The 25,593-nt window shown below is 48.1% G+C and overlaps 1 protein-coding gene and 1 long non-coding RNA gene across 14 annotated transcripts; one reads left to right on the forward strand and one right to left on the reverse strand.

Annotated features, from left to right (window-relative positions):
- Positions 1-11,525: 11,525 nt before the first annotated feature.
- LOC132340619 (uncharacterized) lies at positions 11,526-15,172 on the reverse strand. 3 transcript variants are annotated; one of them, XR_009489923.1, is made up of 3 exons: positions 14,066-15,172; positions 13,414-13,524; positions 11,526-12,713 (listed from the first exon to the last, which is right to left on the reverse strand). It is a non-coding gene; the product is annotated as an uncharacterized LOC132340619 (long non-coding RNA). The 3 variants fall into 3 exon arrangements; XR_009489922.1 differs by having other exon boundaries at positions 11,526-13,119; XR_009489924.1 differs by having other exon boundaries at positions 11,526-13,119; positions 14,060-15,172.
- A 39-nt stretch (positions 15,173-15,211) lies between these two features.
- LOC132340537 (zinc finger protein 239-like) lies at positions 15,212-24,574 on the forward strand. 11 transcript variants are annotated; one of them, XR_009489882.1, is made up of 6 exons: positions 15,564-16,329; positions 19,662-19,734; positions 19,914-20,910; positions 22,528-22,660; positions 22,756-22,816; positions 22,951-24,574. XR_009489882.1 is itself a non-coding variant. In XM_059871594.1 (4 exons), the coding sequence occupies exons 2-4, from the start codon at positions 19,689-19,691 to the stop codon at positions 22,997-22,999; spliced, it is 1,092 nt and encodes a 363-aa protein (XP_059727577.1). In that variant the 5' UTR covers positions 15,212-15,340; positions 19,662-19,688; the 3' UTR covers positions 23,000-24,574. The 11 variants fall into 11 exon arrangements, 5 of the variants coding, with proteins under 5 accessions (XP_059727577.1, XP_059727573.1, XP_059727574.1 ...); XR_009489880.1 differs by having other exon boundaries at positions 22,528-22,816; XR_009489881.1 differs by having other exon boundaries at positions 22,756-24,574.
- Positions 24,575-25,593: the final 1,019 nt, after the last annotated feature.

The raw sequence follows: 25,593 nt of genomic DNA on the forward strand, positions 1-25,593 counted from the left end.
CAACTTGGGCTACTTTGAGAGTACCAAGTGTCTCCTGCCACCTGCCATCATGAACCGGAGCTGGTGAGTTTTGCTCACCTGGGAAAAGGGCCGGCGATGGTGTTCATTGGCCAGCGTCCCTGAGTGGCCAGCTGTGTCCTGAAATTCGGCATTTCGCAAGATGCCTCCCAGACCCAAGCTGGCACTAGTGCCAAGTCAGGCTGATTGGACAGTGCCAAGTACGTCTTGCAAACTGACTGCAGGTACCAGGGATGTGAGTCTTGTTTCCCAGGGAAAAGGAAAAAGGACCGTGGTTTGTGTTCCAGGGCCTGTGAACCGGAGCAACCGGCTGGCACCCAAAATTCGCCATTGCGCCGCATGCCTCCCCAACTCAACTGGCCCCACTTCAAACTTGGGCTGGTTTGAAAGTTCCAAATTGCTCCTGCCACCTGCCACAACGAACCTGAGCTGGTGACTTTTTTTTGTCAGGGAAATGGGCGGCGTTTGTGCTGTAGGGCCTAAGTTGCAGAGTGGCCTGCTGGCCCCTGAAATTTGGCATTGCGCAAGATACCTCCCAGAACCAAGCTGGCACCAGTGGCATGTTAGGCTGGTTTGACAGTGCCAACTACCTCCTGCAAAGTGACACCAGGAAGCAGGGTGTGTGACTTTTGTTTCCCTGGAAAAAAGGCTGGCATTTGTTTTCAGGGGCCAATGTCCCGCAGCGGCCGGCTGGCTCCTGAAATTCCGCATTGCGCCGGATGCATCCCAGAGCCAAGCTGGCACCAGTGCCAGGTCAGGCTAGTTTGACAGTGCCAAGTACCTCCTGCAAACTGACACCAGGATTCAGGATGGGTGGCTTTTGTTTCCCAGGGAAAAGGGCCGGCGTTAAAGGTTCTGCTCAGCTTCCTCTTTCCTGCCACAAAATCCCTTTGGACAGCTTTCCTGTGGCTGGACAGACAGGATTTGTTCTCCTGAAGTGGAGAACCTTCTCTCCTGGAGGTCAAGACTCTGTGAGATTCCTTGGAACAGTGTCAGGTAGATCACAGAAGATCCATGAAAAAAGTACAATTACCTCACGTCCCTACCTTGGAGAAGCCTGGGGCTTCTACCTGGGATATCAAGTGCCTAAACCTGGGAGGAAAAGAGACTGGCAGATGCCAGGAGGACCCTCCAGTGCATCCTAGTGTAGAGAAATGCTTCCAAATGAGCCAAAATATCTTGTGACTATTCCCTGGAGGATTCTGGGGCTGCTTCCCGGCATCTCAGTTTCCTCCAGGAGGTGTAAAGACTCTGGGACATACCTGGGAGGAGTCTTGGGTAGATTCCAGTGCAAAAACTTACCCCCAAAGGAGAAAATCACATTGGATACTGTAATATATGTTATAAAGTAATTCATGCTTAAGGAGAGAATGTATGTTATAAAAATTGTAAAATCCAACGAGTCTCTGACCACAAGTAGCCCAGGGACAGGTAACTACTTGTTGAGAGCATTTTTGGCACACACTGGATCGAAGCAAGCTGCACAACCCTGCATACGTGCTTGATAGCAGAGACATGCTGCCCTTGAACAAGCAATATAAAGAAGTTTTGCCAAGATGTACCCCAAGAAGAGGGATGTGAAGCAGGATGTTCTAAGGATGTGAAGAGAAGATATGGGGCAGAATGTTCTGCTAACAGTTTTGCCAAGCTATGCTACGTGACCAAAGATATGTTAGCTCTTTTGTCTTATACATAATACTTTGTAACCAGTTTTATGCATTCTCACATTGCAGAACCCTGTATTAACATATAAATGTACCCTTAGATTTGAAATAAATTGAGCATTGATCACTACCTCTATGAGGACTGATCTCTGACTCCGGAGGGCTCCTCTCTCTTTCCCACCCCTTCCCCCACTCTTTCCCTATACCCTTCCCTCCTTTAACTACTCTGGAATTCCAAAACTCCTGAAGGCAGCAGGAGAACAATGCTCTGTTTACCAATGAATAGAAACATGGCCAGCACCATCATGGGCTTCCTCTGGGGCCATCAGGAAACACCCAAGGGTGATCATCGCTTGACAGATACCATCAATCAAGATATACATCTGAATATATGACTTCCCCTGACATGATCAGCACCTGCCACTACTCAGGAAACAGCAATTGTCCAGCCCTGCACAGTGAAAGAAACTCTCATACATATGCAAGGTTACAAAAGAAATTGGGGCACCTCTGCCTCAGGCATAAAAAACTGTATAAAATAGCCTTGCTGGAAACAGCATGCATAAACAGACGGGATCTGATGCGATAGAGGTTGGATCTAGGTTCAGTCAGCGCCGATCCCAGGCTCAACACTGTCTCTGACTGTGGTTTTTGAGGACCATATTTTGGTCTCAAAAATAAAATTTTTCACATTTATTAATTCGGATTTCTTGCTGATCATTTATAACAAATACATTCCCTGGAAGATTGCGGGCCTGTGGTTATGAATTCAGGTCCCAAAATGAGAGATCAGAAGACTTCAGGAGAATCCTAGGAGGAATCCCAGCTCAGATCCAGGACAATACAGTTTCCACAAGAGGGGAAAAATTACCTGAGGCAACTCATGGACAGGGACATCTTCAACCAGAGCTAGGGGATCAAAGCCCCATCCATCTTGGCTCTGGATCTTCGCAAGGATGACGCATCCAACACCTCCCTGAACAGCCTGTTCCTTGCTTTCACCACCCTCCGTGTAAAAAATCTCCGCCTCATGGTGGGATCTTCTTGGATGACAGTGTGAGGAGTAGAAGGCCAGCTGAGCTCATGGAAGGAAGAGACTCATTTCATGGCACTGCTGGCCTGGGCAGAATTACAACGGATCAGAAAGGCCACAGGTGGGGCAAGGGAAGCCAAAGCTCGGTCAGGGGTTAAGGAGCCAACAGGACTGAGCTTAGTGCTTGAAAGAGGATGAGGAAGGAGGACTCCCTATCCTTGCCAGCCCAGAGGGTCCTTTCCCAAGACCCTCTGGGCAGGCAAGGACCCCTTTGAACCTGCCTGTTATGAGTAAAAAGTTGTCCATATTTTTAAAAGTTTCAAAGTTCACAAGTTAAACCAATTGCTGTCAAGTTGGCGTTCTAAATATTTATTGTTAATAATTTCATGTTGTAATATCCTGTTGTTTATAGTTTCCTTTTAATGGCCTGTTCTTAATAGCGCCCCGAGCCAGCCCGCCGCTGCCTTCCAGGCCCCCGTGCAGTGGGTGGGGGTGCCCCGGGAGTGTCCCAGGAGTGCGTGCCATCCCCGGGAGTGGTGGGGCGTCCCCCCGTCAGCACGGGCTCCATCTGTGCCAGGGGAACCCTACCAGAGTGACCCGGGAGCGTCCCAGGAGCGGGGGCCCACCCCGGGAGCGGTGGGGCGCCCCCCCCCCCCCTTCCCCCCCGCCGCCTCAGCGCGAGCTCCAGCCGTGCTGGGGGAACCCCATGGGGGCCCGCCCCGGGAGCGGCAGGGCACCCCCGTCAGCGCAAGCTCCGGCCGTGGCAGGAGAGCCCTACAGGGACATGGCCTGGGTCGCTGTGTCCCGCAGGGGCAGCCACTGGCCGGCTCCCTTTGCCAGGCACCGCCCTGCTGCTTCCTAGGAGATGGCACCCAGACAGTGAAAGGAGAGGACATCGGAGTTGCCGTGCAAATGACCTCAGAGCCAGCATGCAATGGGGAAGCCCCCCACCAAACCTAGCAAGAGACCCCTAAAAACAATGAGCCAACAAAGAATTAAGAGATCAAAGTGATGTCTGGATGTGAGGAACGGAGTCCGGAGTCTGCTAAGACCTTTTTAACTCTCACCCTAACCTGAGAGGACATCGGCTGGAAGGAGGACCCTGAATGTCAAACCTAAAAAGTAAGGGAATTTCTGGTGCTCTCATGAGGACAAAACTCCCAGCTCTGACCATGGACTAGTGGACAAAGCTGAACTTTTCCTACTCCTCCCTCTCCATGCCACTTCTGGGAGCAGCAGCAGCATGAGCGTGGACCCATCGGTTCTCCCCACCTTAGCTGATCACTTTTAATAAAGGCATTAAAAAGGAGAAAGATCTTCTGCCCTATTTATTTCAGCTGGGGATTCATCCGGGATAGCCACTCCCGAAAAGGACAGCAGGACTGGCCATCTTGGACCTCCGGGACAGCTGGCTATTCAGGACCAGAGAAGATCAGCTTGTGACCAGTGATGTGGAGGAGTGCCAAACTGGTATCCAGTCGTGGGAGTAGGGGGCGAGCAAGAGTGCGTGAGTGAGACGAGGGCTGGCAGCTCGGACCCTCGGAGCAAGTGAGGACCCCCTAGTACTGTGGTTCCAGACTCCTGAGAGGGGGCCGGGCCGGCCGGGAACGGAGGGAAGCGAATGGAATCAGCATGAGTGAGTTGCCTCCAAAAGGGTAAAGAGGGCCCCTCCTCCAGGCATGTGGAGGAAGTAGTGTGTGTGATTGGCACGAAACCCAAAAGTCCTCACAGGGGGAAGTCAGGCAAATCGCAAGTCCCAAGAAGGATTTGGGCAAGCTCACAAGTCATGCAGGCAAATCAAGTCCTGACAGAGGGGTCAGGCACGAATCCTGGCGAAAGAGGCCGGGGCTTGTTTTTCAGTCCTGATAGGTAAGTCCTAACATGTGGGGAAGTTAGGCAAACTAGAAATCAGGCAGCTCTTTTTCCTGACCAAGGGAGTCAGGCACGAATCCCAGCATAAGAGCCGGGGTTTCATGTTTTTAAGTTCTGATACAGAAGTCCTAGCATTGGGGAAGTTAGGCAGACTAGAGATCAGGCAGTTGTTTTCGTGTAAAGTCCTGAGGGGTCAGGCAAATCTGACGATCGGTGGAGGAGGCTGAAACTCCTCAAATAGGATTTTTCCTGAGATTACCTGTCAGTACATTTTTTTGAGCAGAGGCACCTTTGTGATTTTTTCTGTTGAGACCCAAAAAAATGGGAGGATGTAATAGTAAGAAGAGAGGCAAGAGATTGAAGAATATAGCCCCCCACAGTCCCTTAGGTGGACTGCTAGAGAGATGGGATTCTATAGAGGCCACGGAAGGATTAGATAAGGTTAAGATGATCCACTACTGTGTAGAAGTCTGGCCAGAATTAGAGGTGCAAGGAGGATGGCCTTGGTGTGAGACAAAGGACAAGTGGATGTGTTAACAACTGAGTCACTATCTGACAGCTCAAGAGGATACCAATCCCAAGCAATTATTACATGTAGCTTGCTGGTTAAACAGTGCTATTGGGGATGAAGGTGTGTGAATTTGTAAGGTGCAGAGGAAGAAAGAGGGGAATGAAGCAGGGGATGCTGGAGTTAGAGGGATTGGTAAAAGATGGAACCCCCTGGATTATTTGCCTCCTGATGCCCCTCCACCTTATCATCCTCTTTCTTGGGCACCTCAAATGACAGATTCAGCTTTTCCCCCAGCTGCCATCTCATTACCGCCTCCACTAATTCCTTCTTCTATCTCTTTGGCTTCCTCTAATGCAGACCTGGTATCTCCTCTGGTGACCACTCCCTCACCACCCTCTTCGGCTCCTCCAGTTGCTTCTGCACCACCACGAGTGCCTACTCCACCTGTTGCACTCTCCACCCCTTCTCCAGCTCTGCTTAACCTGCACTCAGGCTCTTCTCCCCCTCCTATTGCTGTCCCTTTACCTCCTCCTAGTTGGGACACAACTTCCTGATGCCTCCTTACCTGATAAACTCTTGTCACCAAATACAGCTATTGACCTACAGAAAGTCCAGGGTAATGCAAATATCTCTCAAATGAGTAGTACTGGGTCTGTGGGTGGGCCATACTGCAGTACCCAATCCAGGACCTCCAAGGTAGAGAGACTTTTTCCCCTCAGGACAGTTCCTATGGGAGGAGCAGCGGGAGGTGTTGGTTTTGTGAATGTTCCTTTAACCGCTTCTGAGGTGAGAGGATTCAAGAAGGAGTTAAGGAATTTAGTTGAGGACCCAGTGGGCATGGCCAATCAAGTGGATCAATTCTTAGGGGGGGAGATGAATTCCATTTTTATTATATTATTTTCCCCAGAGAGGTCCAGATGATTAGACCTGCTGGCATAAGAATCTGGGAGAAAGATAACTGTCCAGGACCCCAAGTGCCATCAGGTGAACAGAAATTGCCACTAACAGATCCCAGTTGGAACCCTAATCAGGAGGAAGGGAGGAAGGCCATGATGGAATACAGGTCTTTGATAATTTGGGGGATCAAAGAGTCAGTTCCCAAGGGAACTAATACCAAACTGGCATTCGAGGGTGCACAAGAGAAGGATGAAACTCCCGCTACTTGGCTTAATCGCCTAAGCGGAGCTTCCAATTGTACTCCAAAATAGACCCAGACAGCCCAAAAGGTCAAGTGCTGCTAAAGGTCCAATTTGTAACCAAATCTTGGCCTGATATACGGAGAAAACTGGAAAAGATTGAAGATTGGCAAGAGAAGGACATTAATGCGTTACTGAGAGAAGCATTGAAGGTGTATTTAAGGAGGGAAGAAGAAAGAGCAAAGGCCAAGGCTAGGATCATGGTTTCTGTAGCTAGTGTGGGGGCCAGCAACTCTATCCCATGATCCAAGGTAACAAAAGAATGGGTGGGCCCGTCACCAGGAGGAGGCATACTAGAGGAATGGAGAGACCTCAAGTCCCTTTGAGCGAAAGGCGCTGCTATTATTGTGGAGAGACCGGACATGTTAGGAGGGTTTGTAAAAAGCTCAGTATTGATGAGACAATAACCAGAGAATAAGAAGTCTTGGAGAAGATTCTTAGAGGTGACGGTTAGGGATGTTAAAGGCTCTATACTTTAGGGGACTCAATGCAACATCTAGATGAGCCCTTGGTAAACTTTGAAGTGGGACCCCTAAATGAAGAATTTGAATTTTTGGTTGATACAGGAGCAGATAAGTCCTGTCTCAACAAAGCACCAGAAGGTATGGTAATTGGGAGAAAATTTTGTGAAGTATTAGGGGCTGAAGAGAAACCATTTAGAGCCTCAGTGATTGAAGATGTAAAAATGATCAGAAACTCAATACAGCATAAAGCTAATTTTATTTACCTGCCTAAACTAGAAAAAAGTTTGTTAGGAAGAGATCTGCAGGTTCATTTGGGGGTTGGGATTGTCCCAAGAGAAGGGAGGATAGTGGAACAAATAATGAAGTTATTTGTTATCCCAAGGGGATGTCACAGAGAGAAACCCTGAGGTGTGGGCTGAAGTGGGACAGCAGGGCTTACTGGACATTCAACAGATAGCAATAAAAATGCAAGATGATACTTCACCCCTATGGGTTAAACAGTATCCAATTTCCCTAGAAGGAAAGAAGGGGCTTGCCACAGTTATTGAACAACTGCTGCAAGAAGGAATTTTGGAACCCTGTATGTCACCGCACAATACCCCTATACTGGCAGTTAAGAAAGCTGAAGGGAAATATAGACTGGTACAAGATCTGAGGGAGGTCAACAAAAGGACCATTGCTAGACATCTAGTTGTGCCCAACCCATACAGTCTTCTAAGCCGAATTCCAAGAGAACATGCTTGGTTCACTGCTACAGATTTGAAGGACACTTTCTGGGCATGTCCTCTGGCATGTAGGGATTGGTTTGCCTTTGAATGGGAGGACCCAAGTACAAAAAGGAGACAACAGCTAAGATGAACCCAATTATCACAAGGGTTCACTGAATCCCCCAACCTCTTTGGACAAGCCCTGGAGGGTTTGTTAGAACAGTTTGCTCCCAAAGAGGAAGTACAGATCCTGCAGCATGTTGATGACCTGATGGTGTCAGGGAAGGGAAAAGATCAGGTCAGAACAACTAGCATTAAGCTTCTGAATTTTCTGGGGGAGAAAGGACTAAAGGTTTCCCAAGAAAAGCTACAGTTCGTGCAATCAGAAGTAACATACCTTGGGCACATAATAGGAGAGGGATATAAGAAGTTAAGCCCTGACAGAATTTCAGGTATTTTATCTCTCCCAGCTCCAAAACCAAAAGAGATGTGAGAAAACTCCTGGGCCTGTTTGGATATTGCAAGTTATGGTTGGATCAATATATGCAAAATGTAACATTTTTATACAATAAATTAGTAGCTCCAGATCTCATAAATTGGACAGCAGAAGAAGACCAACAACTGGAGAGCCTAAAAGACAAGTTGTCTTCTGCCCTGGTTCTAAGCTTACCAGACCTCAGGAAGGGCTTTGACCCATTTGTGAGTGCTGAAGGGGGTATAGCCTACGGCGTACTAACTCAAGAGTGGGGAGGCTGCAGGAAACCCATGGCTTACATCTCCAAATTGTTAGATCCAGTGGCTACAGGCTGGCCAGTTTGTATACAAGCAGTAGCAGCGACTGCTATCCTGATAAAGGAGACCCAAAAATTGACCGTACAAGGAAAAATTAAAGTACATACTCCTCACGATCTTAAAACAGTGCTGAGTCAGAGGGCTCAGCAGTGGCTAACCAATGCAAGAACATTAAAATATGAAATCATACTAATGAACACAGATGACTTAGAATTCATCATATCAAATGCCCTTAATTTAGCACAATTCCTAATGGGAGAGCCTATAGAGAATTTAGAACATGATTGCCTTGAATTGGTTAACCTCCAAACAAAAGTAAGAGATGATTTAGAAGATTAGCCTCTAGCAACTGGAAGAATCTTGTTCATAGATGGCTCTTCGAGGGTAGTAGATGGAAAAAGGGCTTCAGGTTATGCCATCATAGATGGAGAAACTTTACAAAATTTTGAAAATTGGAAACTACCCCCAAACTGGTCAGCCCAAAGTTGTGAAATATATGCTCTGAAAAGAGGAGTAGACTTACTGAAGGGAGACCAGGGAACCATTTATACAGATTCCCAACATGCATTTGTGAGAAAGATCTCCTGCCCTATTTATTTCATGCCTGCAAGTGCCTGAGCTCTTGGTCCCCTTGGCCATGGCAGTCATGTGCACCAGCGAGGTCTGTGAGGAGAGAGGTTGTCCTCGTGGCACTAGCGCTGCGTCCTTGCAGCCCTGGGGACACTGGGCACTGTGACACTGCTGACCTTCCCTGGGTATTGACCATCATAGCCCAGGCTGCCTCCAGGGAGAACCCTGGGCTCTGGGAGAGAGAGGATCTCTTGTCCCAGGGACCAGGATTCAAAACTTGGCCCTTCTGCTCCACCAAACCAAGGGTTTGCTCAGCACGAGAGCCACCTGCCCAGAGCCTCTGCTGGCTGTAATCACAGCCTCCAATCACTGGTTCTAATAAGGCTGTCACCAACATGTTTTAGGAAAAATCCTTTCCTTAGGATTTTTCCCTCCTGAGAAGCTGAGAGGCCTCAGGAACAAACTGTAAACAATTCTTATCTGCTGCTGTGGAATGCAACAGGGGGAATCTGTGATTGGTCTCATCTGGTTGTTTGGAATTAACACCCAATCACAGTTCACCTGTCCAGACTGTCTCGGTCCAAGACAAACCTTTGTTATTCATTCCTTTTCTATTCTTAGCTTAGCCTTCTGATGAAATCCTTTCTCTCTATTCTTTTTAGTATAGTTTTAATATATTATCTAGCATAAAATAATAAATCAAGCTTTCTGATACATGGAGTCAACTTTCTCGTCTCTTCCCTCATCCTGGGACCCTTGTGGACCATACTACAAATAAGGCTCTGGGGAGACTTCATAGGGAAGGGCTTTGAGTGGCAACTCTTCATGCTCCAAGACACTGCGTTTTTCTTCTGACTTGGATTTCTTGAGGGACTGCTGCTATCTCCTCTCAGGATCTGAGGATCCTGGACTCAACACCAAATACACTCCAGGGCTCATTAAAATGAAGAAAGGCCTAATGAGTTGTTACCTTTCCAGCCCCTTTGTCAAATCTTCATCGCCTGTACAGCTAATTAAAGAAGTTTAAGGACGGGAGATAAAGATTCCAATGCCCACTTTAAAGAGGTGATAACAATATTGTGCAGCTGACACTGATCCATGGTATCCTAATGAGACCATTACCAATGGAAAAACAGTTCCTCGAGGCCCATCACGGGATGGACAACTCTGCCCATCCCCTCCACCTCCCGGCCCTTTGTCTCAGTGGCCACCTGGGACATGCCTCACTTTCTGTGATGTGAGACTTCTTCATTGACTTCTGTAGTGATGTTACAGCTCCTTTACACCAACTTCCCCCTCCTTTCACCCTAGATCTGGCTATTAACAGGCATGGAAGGATTTCTGTTAATTATAAAAAAGAAAGTATCTTAATTAAAAATGATAACAACAAAAATAGCCACCCCAAAAAAACCCAATAAAACAACACAAACAAAACCAAAATAAACAAGTGAAAAACCCCACCAAACCCCAGAAGTGAAACATGATAAATGGTATAACACAACAAGTGACTCCTACATTCTCCACGAACTCTGCAGACAATGCCCACTCAGGCAGGGAGGTGCTGCTGCTCAGGGACCCCTTATAGCCCCACAGGTCCCAGCCCCGCTGAAGTTTCGGGGAATGTCAGATGTCTCTTCCTCTCACCCCACAGCTGCTGGCACACCACACTGGCCCCTGCACGTCCCTCTGTGCATCCAGGACTCTGCCCCACTGCAGGATCTCCACGTGCCTATTGCACCAGCTCCCACTGACCACCAGGCACAGGGACACAGATGGCAGGGCCTGGGGAGCACTGGGGCGGCCCTGGCTGCTGCTGCTGGGGGCACCTGGGCACCACCGCGGATGGGCTGGAGTTCTGCCAACACTCACCTGAGCAAAGGACAGCAGCAGCATTCCCATGGGAGCAGGGTGAGGGCCCCAAGGCAGTCATTGGCCACTGCTTCAGGTGGGCTTCAGTCCCATCCCAGTGGAACAAGTGCCTCCAGACACAGCTGGTTCCTCTTGAAAAATTCACAAATGGAAGGGCAAACCCGTAGTTGAGGTGGCCCCAGAGAACATGGGTATGCACAAGGTCCCATTGGGAGGCACAGGGAGTTCCCCGGGTCCCAAGCACCTGAAACTCCACTCTCTCCTCTCACATGGTGCTGCCATTCACCAGCCTGAGCCCTATTTCCTGAAGCACAGGGAAAGGTGAGGCAGGGGCTGGGCACTCCTGCCCCCTCAGCAGCCTGGGGAGGCTGCAGGGACAGCATGCAGACAGTGCCATCAGCCTTTCTTTCCCATGCCTGTGCCTGTCCGTGCCATACTCTGGGCATGTAACCCCTCCAGTGAGTGCTCAGGTGTGTGATGACAGTGGCACCATTGGCACTCCAGCATGGCCGCCCTACCTTCACCCCTGCCCCCTCTGGCAGCTGCTGAGAGGGGCCCAGCATGGTGGCAAGGGCAGGTCCCTCATGCTCTGTCAAAGTGGCATTTGGGGGGCATGGCAGGGACTAGTGAGGGTGGGTGAGAGGGGGCCAGAGCAGGAGCCAGATTTGGGCTGGGGGGGGGACACCGGGACACTCCAAAAATCCACCCAAATTGTCCCACCACCCTCCCCAAGCCAGCCCAACTTCACCTCTAGGATATTTTCAAAGTGCCCCAAAAGTTGCGCACAGTTTGGGGGAGAAGGGTGATTTGCGGAAACAAACTCCACAACTTTTCTGAAAGTTGTAAAGCTGGTATGTTTATTACGCGCTGGACGCATGTGGGAATCGTTCCCCTAAAATGACATGCCTACCTCTGGGAACTCCAGATCCCATTTTTTTCCCTCTCAAATACATATGCATGCAATTTCACAATAGGTTCATACATATTCATTCTACTGATTTCGTGTGACATTTGCCACTAATTCTTCTTTATCAGAAACAACTCCTGGGTCAGGTTGCCCTGCTCTGTCTGCTCCCCCCTCTCCCCTCCCCCCTTATCTCTTGTCCTTCAGCTGAAGCGGTCCCTCCAAGCTCAGGCCCTTCACAAGTACAGGCAGTCAGACTAAACAGCAAGCTACAGACTTAACTCAAAGATGCACATTTCACCTAATTTAAAATGGATTTCCACTCTGGAAAATTCCCACTCTGCCTCAAGGAGGAGGAACATCAAGACTCCCCTCACACCCATGTCCCAGTATCTTCAAGCCCAGCCAGGAGCAGCAGTAGGGCCAGGGTTGACAAATTTCCCCCACACTGATGATACAGCCAGACACATGGGAGGCTGCCTCAGGCTTTATTTTCCACCAGCATCCCAGGAGGAAACAGAAAATCCACCTGCAGCGCTAAGTCCCATAGGCTCGCAATTGTCCTTGCTTCCATGAGGTCCTGTCAAGCCATAGTAGAACCTTGGTGCCATATTGTTCCATAGCCTCACAATGCTCTCCTGGGTTCCATGAGGTCCCTCTGTGACATACTGCAGCCTTGGTTCCATGAGGGTCTCTTGGGTTCCATGAGGCTCCACTAAGTCTCATTAGAGCCCTGTTTCCATTGGGTTCAATAACCTCATGATGCTCTCCTGCGTTCCATGAAGCCCTGCTGTGACACATTGGAACTGTGGTTTAATGAGGCTCCATAAGCTCACTCGGGTCTCTTGGGTTCCATGCTGCATGCCTTTTTCACATGAGTACCATCAACTGAAGTGGCCATCTGCATGCCGTGAGGTCCAGCTAGATCACATCAGAGCCTTGCTTTCATGAGGTTCCAATCCCTCACTAGGGTCTCCTGAGCTCCATGAGGCCCCACTGTATCATACTGGAGTCCTGGATCCATGAGGTTCCAAACCTTCTCACTATGGTATCTTTGGTTCAATGAGGCTTCTCTGAGTCACAGTAGAGCCCTTGTTCCATTGGGTTCCAAAACTGTGGGAAATAAGAAAAGCCTTACAGAATAAGGACCTTTTTCACCTTTGTTAAATCCTGTTCTCTTCTGTTCACTTCCGATCACCAAAAGGCACTCTGGGAAGGGTTCAGCTGTGGGCTGGATGGCCAGAGAATGGATTAGTGGTCACCTTGTGTGTGAGGCAGTGATTGGCTGGGGAGACGCGTGGACACCACATGATCTGAGAGCTGATTGGGTCAAGGGACACACCAACAGCGACACTGCAGTGGCAGGGAGCCAATGCGGGCTTGTTTGGGTAAAGTTTTGGTGAAGTTTTGAGTACAAAAAGGCTCGGTTCGTTACAATAAATTCTCTTCTTTGGAGCAAGCAAGGAGCTCTGTGTGTCTTTGTTCCCCGTGCCTATGGTACAGATTTGGGGTTCACTCCCTGAAAAACACCAGTTCACCCAGAAGTCTAAAATGAGTATGGACCTGTATGAACCAGCATCAACCACTATCAACCAGTATAGACTGGCATAGGCCAGTATAGACCAGTATGAACCAGTACAGACTGGTAAGGGCTCTCCCAGTCCCTCCCAGTCTGCTTTTAACCCTTTCCAGTGCCCTTCCAGTATAAACCAGTAACCCCAAACTCCCTTTTAACCCTTTTTTACCCCCTTTAAACCCTTCCCAGTTCAAACCAGTGCCCTTCCAGTATAAACCAGTATAAACCAATACACACCAGTCCCCCTCCCAGTGCTCCCAGTCCACACAGGTTCCAGCAGGTGTCCACAATGGGATTGGCCACCAGGATGATGCTGATCAGGGACAGCACCTGGGCGGGTGGCACCCCCTGTGGGGCAGGTAAATACCAGTTCAAACCAGTATAGCCCCGGTAAATCCCAATTTCATCCCAGTAACATCTAGTACCATTAAGGGCAACACCTGGGCATGGGGCAGCCCCTGCTGGACCATGCCAGGTCCAAACCAGTATAAACCAGTATAGACCAAGTAAATCCCAGTGCCCTCCCAATCCCCTCCCAGTGCAGCCCAGTAACACCGCAGGGATTTCCCAGTTCAACCCAGTAACTCCCACTGACCTCCCAGTATGGCCCAGTTACCCTCCCAGTTCATCCCAGTCCCTCCCAGTAACCCCCCAGTTCAAAGCACTGACCCACCCACCCCCCAGTATAAACCAGACACCTCCCAGTATGGAATAGTATCATCCCAGTGACCTCCCAGTCCCTTCCAGTCCATCCCAGTCCAAAACCAGTATAAACCAGTATACAAATCACCCTTCAACCCCTATTTATCCCTTTTTAAAATCCTTTAATCTCCTCCCAGTCTGTCTGTTCCCCCCCTCCCCCCCAGTAAAAATCAGTACAAACCGGTACCCCCAGTAAGGTATCCACGGCCTCCCAGTACTGCCTGAGTTTCTCCTCCCACTGCTGGTGCCAGGTGGAGTCTAGGGGGTGGAGCTTAGCTGCCCATGCTGGGACAGGGAACTGGGATGGACTGGGAAGCTTCTGGGCAGCTACTGGGACTAACTGGAAGGGACTGGGATATGGATGGGAGGGACTGATGGCAACTGGAATATACTGAGAAGGGGTTTGTGGGCACTGGATGGGACTGGGATGTACTGGGAGGAACTGGGAAGTTACTGGTGGACACTGGGGGGTCCTGGGAGCCATTAGGAGACTGGAAGGAACTGGAAGGGAACTGGGAGGGTATGAGAGGGGAAACTGGGAGAACTGGGACAAACTAGGAGGGGAAACTGGGAGCACTAGGACAAACTGGGAGGGGATTTATTTGTACTTCAAAGGACTGAGATTGGGGAGGACTGGGAGGCACTGGGAGATACTGGAAGGGATTTAGAGAAACTGGGAGCAGTGGAGGGTACTGGGAGGGAACTGAGAGGGACTGGAAAACACTGGGGAAGAACTGGAGAACTGGGAGGGATTGGTGGGGACTGGAATGGACTGTGAGCACTGGGATGGACTGGGATGAACAGGGTGTTCTGGGAAGGGAACAGTTCTGTAAACTGGGAAGATACTGGGGGGCATTGGGAGGCACTGGTGGCAACTGGGATGGACTGGGAAGGGGGTTGTGGGCACTGGAGGGGACTGGAATATACTGGGAGCTACTGGAAGGAGACTGGGATGGACTGAGAGAAACTGTAAGAGACTAGAGGGGATACTGGGAGCACTGGGATATGACTGGCAGAGACTGGGAATTGGTTTGTGTGGACTGGATAGGACTGGGAGGGACTTAAACATACTGGGAAGTTACTGCGTGGTAATTTGTGGGCACTGCGAGGAGACTGGGAGTAACTGGAAGGGCACTGGGATGGACTGGGAGAAAGTGGGTGGGGACTGGGAAGTTACTGGGTAGTTACTGGTGGGCACTGGGGGGTACTAGGAGGGAATTGAGGGGGCACTGGGATGGATTAGTAAAGGTGCATTGGAATGTTATTGGGAGCCACGGGGGAATGCGGGGGGGGGGGCGGCCTCCGGGCCCGGCCGCTTCCATTCCCGCGGGGGGGTGGGAGTTCCCTAACCATTTCCTCTGTGCTCCGCGGGGGATCCGGAACCTGCAGGCAACGCCGCGGCTCAGGGAGGTCCCGGCGGAGCCCAGCGGATGCCGGAGCCTTTCCGGTGATCCCGGTCCCGGTGAGATTCTCCCCGCCCCGGTGATATTCCCCTCGCCCCGAAAACGGGACCCACCGGAGCGGTCGCGGCGGCTGAGGGCTGTCGGAAGTGGCGACGCCGCGGAGCATGCTGGGACACATTGGCGGGCGCCGCTCTCCGCTGTCAGCGGCAGGCCTCAGTGTTGGCGTGGGGCAGCGCAGGACCAGGGAGGTGATGAGGGGGAAAACGCGGGGTGGGTGGGTGTGGCTGTGAAATTAATCCACGATGTCAGAGGTTTATGTCCAGAAAGGAGACAGAGGGGTCCTGTAACTTTATTCGAATAAAGGGAGAGGCCATGAGGCATTTCCCGTCAGGTCTCTCAAATGGTTGGAGGATGCAGCCTCCCTTTTATCTTAAAATCCCTGCTGCATCACCCTCTTCCTTTTTCCCACGGCTGAGGTAATCAGAACGTACAGACTTACCGAATCGCCTGCTCTATGCACCCCTCCTCCGCCTTTCATTTTATAAAAGAAAGAAAAACCTACTCATTATTTGACTAAGTCTTTGTTCTCATGCTTTAGGTTCAGGAATTTAACAGGGCCTTGGCTGAGCAACAGTCTGTGTTGATCAGTAACATTCTCTAGAGCTAATAGCTTCTTTTGTTACTTCCCTATCTCTGAGTTCATGGTCCTATCCCCAAGCAGATTCACACAGTCTGTTTGTAAAGGCACATTCATCTTCTTTCTTTCAATCCCTCCTCTTTTATTTTCTTAGTAATTGGCTTTACAAATCTTTATTACCATTGATTTAATCTTTTCTTCCTGGGTCTTCTTTGACCCAGTGACATAATTCTCTGTCCTTTAGTTGTTTAATTTTCCACAGACTCCTCCTCTTTATGCTAATAGACAGTATAATACCATCTGATGTTGAAATGTTCCATTTCTCATCTGACTGGATTTCATTCCATCTGCCTCAATATTTGCAACAATCATGAGGAGGGCAGTTGGGGGTCCAGCATTCTAAACCCAAAGGTAAGGTTTATTCACAAATGCTTTTTCCTGCATCTGCACCCTGTCCTTTTAAGGCAATAAATACCTCTTTCAGAACAATGAAGCTGCCATGGACTTCCTTCCTCATCCCAAAATCCTGTTCCATTATGGACCTCACACAGGGTACTGACCCACCATTTAGGTTCGGCTTGGCTGGCCACTCATGGCCAGCTTTCAAATCCTCGTGCCCCTCCTGACCCAACAATTTCTAAGGTTAAGAACTTTTGCTACTTCTTCTCCTAAGGCTGCAAGTTGATTCTCCTGCCTCTGGCCCAACCCTAACTGACAACATAAACTATTAAGGAAAATATTCTAATACTGTAATCTAATTATTTAGTCAAATTTTCACAGGGTCTTCCCCACCACCTGTAGCGACTGAAGGCACAGAAACAATTTAACATAAGGAAAACAGTGACAATAAGGATTGTCCTACCAGTGGCTGGAGATGCCAGAGGAGGGTGGGCAGGCAGAGGATTTCAGCAGAGGATCTGTGGGCAGGCCCAGGGGCTTGGCCCACTGTGGAGCCCTGGCTGCTGCTGCATTGCCTTCAGGGCAGGCACAGTGGGGCCTCCCATCCTCCTGCTGCAGGTGGGAAGTGCAAATCTCCGGGGCTTCAGAGCCCTGGAGCCTGAGGCTGAGGGGTCCCCCCGTGTTCAGCTGTGCTGGTGGCTGTTTCTGGCCTCAGGGCCACTTGGCATGGGCCACGGCACTTGGCCACCAGTGGTGCTGCTTTGCACTCCTTAGGCAGGAGCCGATGTCCTGGGTGGGTGTTGGGAACAGCAAAGTCCCAAGGCAGGGTCAGTGCCAGCCCAGCTTCCTGTGGGAGAGATTTCACAGGAGACAGGATTCTGGCCACAGCCTGCTTTAAATACACATCTCTTATCTCCACCCTGCACTAGGTGGAGAATTACCAGGATAAGGAGTTCCAAACATCAATTTCAAGGGAGATTATTGAATATCTGCCCTGGCTTTTATTCTTGCCAAACCCAATGGCAAAAGCTGTACCCATGGTATCTTGGTTTCTATTTCTAGCTTCAAAAGGTGTTTCTTTATTTCTTCACTCTTTTTTTTTTCTATCTGACCTGAGCTCTGGGGGTGCCAGGAGGTATGGACGTTTCATTGTATTCGTAAACCAGTCATAACCCCTTGAAGAATTTTTCCTGTAAAATGAGCTCTTCTGTCTGAGTCTATTGCATCCATGATCCCATATCTTCAATTTATTTGTTCCAAAAATACTTTTGTAACTGATCCTGTAGTTGCTGAAGCAGTTGGAAATGCTTCTGGCCACCCTGTTAGCCTGACATGCTATTACCAGAAGATAGTTAAGCCTTCCCACTTGGGGCATTCTGGTAAAATCCAGTAAAATCCACCTGGCATCTTTGGAAGGGGCATACAGCCCAAGGCCTCCTTCCTCTGGCAAGTTTCTTTTTAACTTGGTGTTGTGAGAAACAACTGCTCACTTTGAAAATTTAAAAGATTTATTAAACCTTGACAAAAATACAACAAAAGAACTACATAAGGAAAAATTCACAGCACTGGGAACTACCCTTGTGGATACCACATGGTCAGTTCATCTTCAAGATGGATGCTCCGTCTTTTATACCCCTGGGGGGTTGCATCAGCCAACTCTGCCCCTCCCAAAGTCTGTCAGTCAGCTCTTCTTTGCCATTTATTGCTGGTGACTGCTTTCTTGTAACTTGATTGGAGCTCAGGTGTTGCCATGCCACATCCCTTAAGCAGCAAGCTTTTTCATTCCCAACTGCCCCATGCCAGGGAGATGTGCACGCCTTCTTTCTACCTGTCTTAGACAGCAGTACAGAGGGGGGAAAAGGGAACTATGAGGAGAACAGAGGACATCTAAACTAGAATAACATAACTATACATCACTTAAGCTTTTCTTAATATTCACACAGTAGTCATCCCTTAATTTTGAGAGCCAATCATCTCATTATCTACATAGAACAGTCTCTTGGGGATGGTTTTTTATCTCATATCGTTTTTGGGGTTTGTTGTTTTGTTTTGTGTCCGGGGTGGTTGCTGCTCCGGGAGTATTGCAATGAGTGGAAGCCAAGTTGGGGTTTCCAGAGAGAGTTTGGGGCAGGGTGTGGGGCAGCCTCTTTCCTTCCAAGCCAGCTGTTGGAGTGGCCATGCTGCTGGTGTTTCTGACCTGGGATCCTGCTGCTTCTGTGGGTTCTGTCTGTTTCTTGTTGTTTCTTTTCCTTTGGCACTGTGACTGGGCTTGCTGGCTTGCTTCTCTGCTGCTTGGGAGCCCAGAGCCGCTGCGTGCTGTGCCAGGAGTGGGAACATCCCGTTCCCCACTGGGGGCTGTGTCCTCTGCACAAGTCTGGACCCCAGGACCAGCCATTGCCGGTGAGAAATCGCGGGGAGCAATTCCCTGTCCAGCCCAGCTGTTCTCTGCCATTGCTTCAAAGCTTCTTGAGAGACTGTAACCCAACACCTGGACACCCCACAGCTTCAGGCAAGGCCCTGGAGTTTCTGCTGCCTCTCGCTTGCTGCTCTGGGTGAGCCTGCCCTGCCATTCCGGCTTGCTGCTCCTGAAGTTCTAGCTATAGCTCCTGTTGCTATCCAGAGGGGGCACTGGGAGCAGCTGCCCTGGGGGCTTTGTAAAGGAAATCCCTTTTCCATCCGTTAATTTCAAACTTAGAATAATTATGAGGGAAGGGGGTCATATTCTCCATTCCAAGGTTCCAGCCTTCCTTGGCCAAGACCTGTCTTTCTTGGTGTTAGCACAAATCGAGCAACCTTTAGGAGCTTGTTTTGCCATACCAAAAATACCCAAGGCAGGACATCTTGAGGATGGTTTCTGCCAATCCTCAGGAACTCCAAGGGCTCCCTGCATGGAGCTGTTTCAATATTTGTAAGGCTGGAGGCTTTGGTATCCATCCCTGACAGCCTGGAGGAGGGGGGGAGTCTGGAGATGAGCAGGGTTCAGGAGATGAAAGCGTCACCAGGAGAGGGGTGAGCCCCGAGTGCCTGGAGTGGGGGGAGCTGGGGACCCCTGGGAGCCTAAGCAGAATCAAGGGAGAAGGGACTTGTGGGACCTGCAAAACCTTCCAGGCATCCCAAAGCAGGACCCCAGAGTGGGGGAATCCACAGGACCCCCAGCAGCTCCAAGAAGGGGGGCCTCAGAACCTCAAAGTGAGGAGATTAGAAAGGGAGAGGCTTTTTTGGGATTCACTCTTGATTATTGGAGGTTTTACAGACACCAGACACCTGGTGACTTCTAGAGATGGACTTGGGCAGGAGGAAGACCCAACCCAAGGCACTCACACCTTGTTTACCCCCAAAACCAGGATTTCTCATTCTCAAAGCTTGGCCAGATGGAGAAGGAGGCTGCGAGGAAGATGCCCTGGGACACCCTGGCAGGTGAGGAGGAAGTCAGTGCCCCTTTCCCCCTCTCTCCTGCTCCCAGCCCAGCATGGCCCCCAGCTGCAGGACAACCCCACTGCCAACACTGTCCTGCCGGGGACCCATTGGGAGTATCTCTTGCCCCTTCCCTCTGGCACAGAGGCAAATCCCATCCTCTCCTTGTCCTTCCTCCCCAGACAAGGAGCAGAGGATGGAGACCAGGGAGGACAAATCCCTGCAGCAGGACCTTGTGGAAGAGGCCATTTTGAGCAACTCCATAGCACAGGATTCCAACAGGAAGGAAAAGCCCCAAAGATCCCACATGAGGAGGGGCTCCAAACCCAGCCCAGGGTTCTTTGAGGAGGAAAGATCTACCCTGTGCCAGGAAGGTGGACAGAGCTTCAGCCAGAGCTCAGACTTGGTGGTCCCTGAGCACTATCAAAGCAGGGAGAAGTCGTACAAGTGTGGGGAATGTGGGAGGAGCTTCAGCCATAGCTCCAACCTGAAGAAACACCAGAGGATCCATACTGGGGAGAGGCCCTACAAGTGTAGGGAATGTGGGAAGAGCTTCAGCCGTAGCAACAACCTGGCCCGTCACGAGAATATCCATGATAATGAAAGGCTTTGCAAGCGCTCTGAATGTGGGAAGAGCTTCAGAGAGGTATCCAAACTAAACCAGCACAAGATAAATTGCTCTGGGGAACAGCCCTATGTGTGTGAGGAATGTGGGAAGAACTTCAGCCGGAGATCCAACCTGGTCCGTCACAAGAGGATCCACTCTGGGGAGAGGCCCCTCAAATGTCCCAAATGTGGGAAGAGCTTCAGCCAGAGCACCCACTTGGATGTCCACCAGTGCATTGACACCAGGGAACAGCCCAACAAGTGTGGGAAATGTGGGAAGAACTTCAGGAAGATTCACAACCACCTGTGTGTGGTAACCAGGGTATGTGACAGCTACAAGTGCTGGGAATGTGAGAAGAGCTTCAACCAGAGGTCCCACCTAACAGTCCACATGCGCACTCACACTGGGCAACAGCCCTACAGGTGTGAGGAATGTGGGAAGAGCTTCAGCGATCGCTCCAACCTGAACCACCACCGGAGGATCCACACTGGGGTACGGCCCTACCTATGTGAGCAATGTGGGAAGAGCTTCTCCAGGGGGTCTCACTTGTCCCAGCACCAACAGAGGCACTGGTAAGGAAAGCTCCGCAAATGCCCTGACTGCAAGAAAAGCTTTGGCTGATGGTCCAACTTCAGCACCTAAAACCTCACCATTTTAACTACCATTTGGGAGGGGAATTTGGTGTTTGGGAGATATTTCAGAGAATTTGATAGTTCTGGGGTATTTGGAAGAATTTTCTCCATCATTTTATGTTTGAGAAGCCAAGAGGGATAGATCTGTCATCTCAAAACCACTCAATCTCACTTAAAACTATTCAATCCCATCCCAAAATGGCTCAATCCCAGCCCAAAGTTACTCAATTCCACAGCTCCTCAGGGTGGGATGGGGTTGGAAGGGGATTGGGAGGGATGGATTGGGGGAAGTAGGGCTTGGGAAGGAGCTCCTGATATCCAGGAGGAGTGGGGTGGGTTTGTATGGGGATTGGGAGAGTGGGGCAGGGTCTGGAATGAGACAACCAAAGGTTGGGGATAATGAAGGGATGAGGAACCCTGGGGCATTCCACGTTCCTGAAGGGATTTTGGGGCATCCCACATTTTGGAAGTGGTTTTGGGGTACTCTCCAATTCTTGGGGGGTTCCTGAGAGCAGCTCCATGGAGCCCAATTGCCAGGGGTGGTTGTCTTGGGCACGAGCTCAGAGCTGTAGCCAGAGTCTGTTGCCTCAGTGTTGCAGAGCAGAGAAATGATTAATTGCCCCAAACATCTCCAGTGTGAATTGGGTCAGAGCAAGTTCTGTGTAGGTGGGGTAGCTGCTGCCCCATCCCCTGCCACTGCAGCCTCTGGTCCAGCCCCAGAGTGGCTGCCAAGCCCAGGGCACCCCAAAAATCCCACCTGTGAGAGGGACCAGAGCAGGTAAAGGGGCCATGACACGGGTGTGACACTGACATGTCCCATATCAGCTGAGATGACACTAGATCCAAAGCCATGGCTGTGGATATTTCTCTCCTTTCTCTCTCTCTTGCTCTGTCTCTCACTCTTCTCCTGACTTCTTCTCAAAATCTGGATAACCTGAAGTTGGACGGGTTAGAGTTTGCTGAGTCACGGCTTTCTGAAGTGCCTTACCATAATTCCAGATTTAATATAAGTTATAAGCTAAATTAAATACTACCCTTCTGTAAATTGTTAAGTCATTAATTAGGTGAAATACTGTTAAGTGCTGTTCCTTTGCTAAATTGTTATGTTTAAAGTATAAGTTAAGGTTAAGGTATAGGTTAAATTTGAGTGTTTGAGTGCTGTTAAGCTTTTAGGCCATATTCCTTTTATCCTTGCCCTCACTGTCCTTTTGTCACATGCACCTAAACACACATGGACAGTCGTTGGTTCATTTCTGGTTTGATTGCCTGGATTTTGTTTTGTTTTGTAATTGCTTTGTTTCTTTGCTGTGCTTGAAGTCTCCAGTCACAGGTAGAGTGACTCTTCCCAAAGAACTTTGTCAACACCTGTGCTTCTAATTGGTGATTTTTGTCAAATATGCTAATTTGCTAAACTTATAAAACTAATTACACCCTGGTGGGGTGGCATTTTGTGGACATCTTCCATATTTGCCCCTTGGAGGCCTCCAATAAAGACCAGCCTTTATATTACCTCCTATACTAATATTATCTCCAAAGGGTATTATTTCATTTCTAAAGCTTTTAAGGCATCAGTTTTTCTGGCATCTCAGATGGGACTGGACCCAGCAGCCTCCCTCTGGACCAGAAACATCTTGCAAGGAACTCTTTCCTGCTGAAGACTTTTAAGAATTTCCCTGCAGTGACCTGACAGGTGAGGAACCATGATCCCAGGTACCCCACAGAAGGTAACATAAAGGCAGCTCTTTTTGTGGGGTAGTGTGAAATTATGTATTTGTGTGTTTTCAGGAAAATCAAGGCTCTTAGAAACAAATTGTGACATTTTACAGGATCCCACCTGTTTCGTAAGGTTTGTTAGGCCACTTATTCTGTCCCAGCATGATGTGGAGAGGGAATTTGCTTTTGGGGTTGTTTCTCAAAAGTTTTTTTTTTTTTTCTCTTTCATCACTTTTTCTAACTCTTCTACGGCCACGGTGAGTGAAGGCAGAGGCGGAATCCAAAGGCTGATGTCACTTTTGTAGCTGAAAGCTGAGACCTTTCTACCAACCTTTAAAATATGAATTAGGAAAACACTTGGTGATTCATCAGTCACTCTCTTTGCCAAATGCTTCTAAGAAGGATCTATTGGAATTTTGCAAAGTGTGGAGAATAACAGATAGTTTAGGATGGTTTACTGAATTAAATTTTTAAAATACCTTCTGCATCCCTGTGAATAAGAAAGGCCAAGGACTGAGCGAAGGAAAGAAGGTAAAAATATGAATTAATTCTGAATATGCATTTAATGTTTTCGGGCATCTGGAAAGAAAGAGGACTGACAACTGTTCAAGGCCATGGAATTGAACACACTGAACAGATCCATGCACTGCTACAGAGTATTTAGAAGTCTAGAGAAGCAGCCTTTATGCATTGCAAGATTCATCAAAATGGGGAAGCAACTCTTGAATTAGAGAATCTTTTTGTTGATAAAATAGTAAAAGAAGCAAGAAAAGGGATCTTAACAGTGGTGCCACAGAAGGAAATCAATTTGTCAAGGTTTGCCCCAAAATGTGATCAACAGAACCATCAGTTTTCTGGCAAAAAAGGTTGAAATCAAGGAAAAGGAATGGACTGTTACACCAGAGGGACAGACTGCAGTCTCACCTCAGTGAGAACATAAAAAACACTTGCAGGGGAACAAGAAACCTTTTGAAACATCTGAAGAAAGCACTAACAGAAAGGGAAAAAACTGATATTGTACAATCTGTAACAAATATGAAATCTTCTCTAGAACACACCCAGACATGAGCAAAAGAGTTGTGTTAGAAATCACAGAGGCAGGGATTCTCTTGGACATTTTTGGCAAATAAATTCTACTCAGTTACCACCCGAAAAAGATACAGGTATGTATTAGGGTTAGGTGATACCTTTAGTGGACAGTCTGAGGCTTACCCCTGTCACACCAACACAACAAAAGGAGGTGGTCGATATTTTACTAAATCATATAATTCCAGTGTTTGGGGTTCCTTTGGAGTTGGTCCCCTTGTGATTGGAGATGTTAGTCAAATGTTGGGAATTGTTTGGGATCTATAAATTCCCTATACACCCCAGATAAATGGTAAGACTGCATGTGTGACTGGAACCCTCAAAGCACAGATTAATAAGATTTGTTGGAAACATCCATGACATGAATTCAAGTCTTACCCATAGCCTTGCTGAGAATCCACATACAACCAAAATGTTGCAATAAGGTAGAAAAATTATAAAAAAAGGCCTCATAAAATCAGGCCTGTTGTGTTAGATCAGTGACCTTGTCAAGCTAGCACTTTGCAGTTCCCACGTGAAAGCAATCCTGGTGTGAAGAGTTCGTTAGCATAACAATTTATTCCTGGGTGAAAAACAACTAGCGTTTGCATAAACATTAAATCTGTCCCATGAGAACCAGTGAAGAAAATATGTAAACAATTTAATAGAGAGATTTGATGAACAAGTAAAATATCTCTTACTAACCAATAAAGTAATTGGCAAGAAAGCTACTAACCCAATTGGAATCACATACGAGGTATGTAAAACTGTATAAAAATTACTTACTTGAATAAAGAATAAGCTTTTTCACCATGAAGAAAATAAAGTCTCATGTGATTTATTCCAATACCAAAGTAAAAAGACAACATACGTTAGAATGAAACATTGCATGGCAGGCCATATCAAATTGTATATATTATATATATATTATATATATAATTAACATATATATATATTCTTCACAGGAGGAATTCATATATGAGGGGAAAAATTAACTTACAGAGGGATTTAATTGTTTGAAGTTCCACTTTGCAGAAGTTCCAGAGATTTGTCATGTTATCCAGAGAAATATCTGCTCCTGAAAAAACTGGAAAACAGAGACTGACACAAATCAGGATGATGTGGTTTAAATTGTTCTTTTTGTGCTTGTTATCTGCACAGTTGGTAACTATAACTCAAGTTTGGCCCCAAAATTTGCATGTAAATGTAGCCCAAAATATATCCAAAAGCTCTTTATAAGAACAACTTGTCAGGGTGATACTGGATATGTTGAGAATTGGCCTGGTAAGTTTGCCCCTAGATAAAGATCAGGCCTGTGCTCTTGGAGCTGTAATTCCACACATAATATTTGACCACATTAAAGATTATTGGACACACTGAAAGGCAAAACTTCAAATGCAATTTCAGCCTTACAAGAGGAAGTCCATGATTTTTCCGGTATAGTTTTACCAGACAGGATAACTTTGAATTTCCTACTAGCCACAGAATTATTAACACTGTAGTTGTTCTTCTGTAGATCAGAGTGAAAGAATTATTAAAGATTTGGTTGAAATTGAAAAGCAGACTCAAATTCTACAACAGGTAGCTTTCAAAAGTCTTGTTGAACTTTGGATATACCTTCAGTACACTCACTTAATGGTTACTGAACTGGGCCTGAATAAAAAGTGTATAGTTGACATCTGTATTATATTATGGTGTGGTTAAATATGGAGCAAACTAGACAACATAGTTTCTAAAAGGGAATTATGCAGAATTTCTGCCTTTTTTCTTTTATATAGTCTCTCTATTCTTTACTTATTAACAATAACAAACTACTACTCTGTAGTCTGTTGTTATAGCTTAGCT

Source organism: Haemorhous mexicanus, chromosome 32 (genome assembly GCF_027477595.1).
Source record: "Haemorhous mexicanus isolate bHaeMex1 chromosome 32, bHaeMex1.pri, whole genome shotgun sequence".
In the NCBI taxonomy this organism is placed as follows: domain Eukaryota; kingdom Metazoa; phylum Chordata; class Aves; order Passeriformes; family Fringillidae; genus Haemorhous; species Haemorhous mexicanus.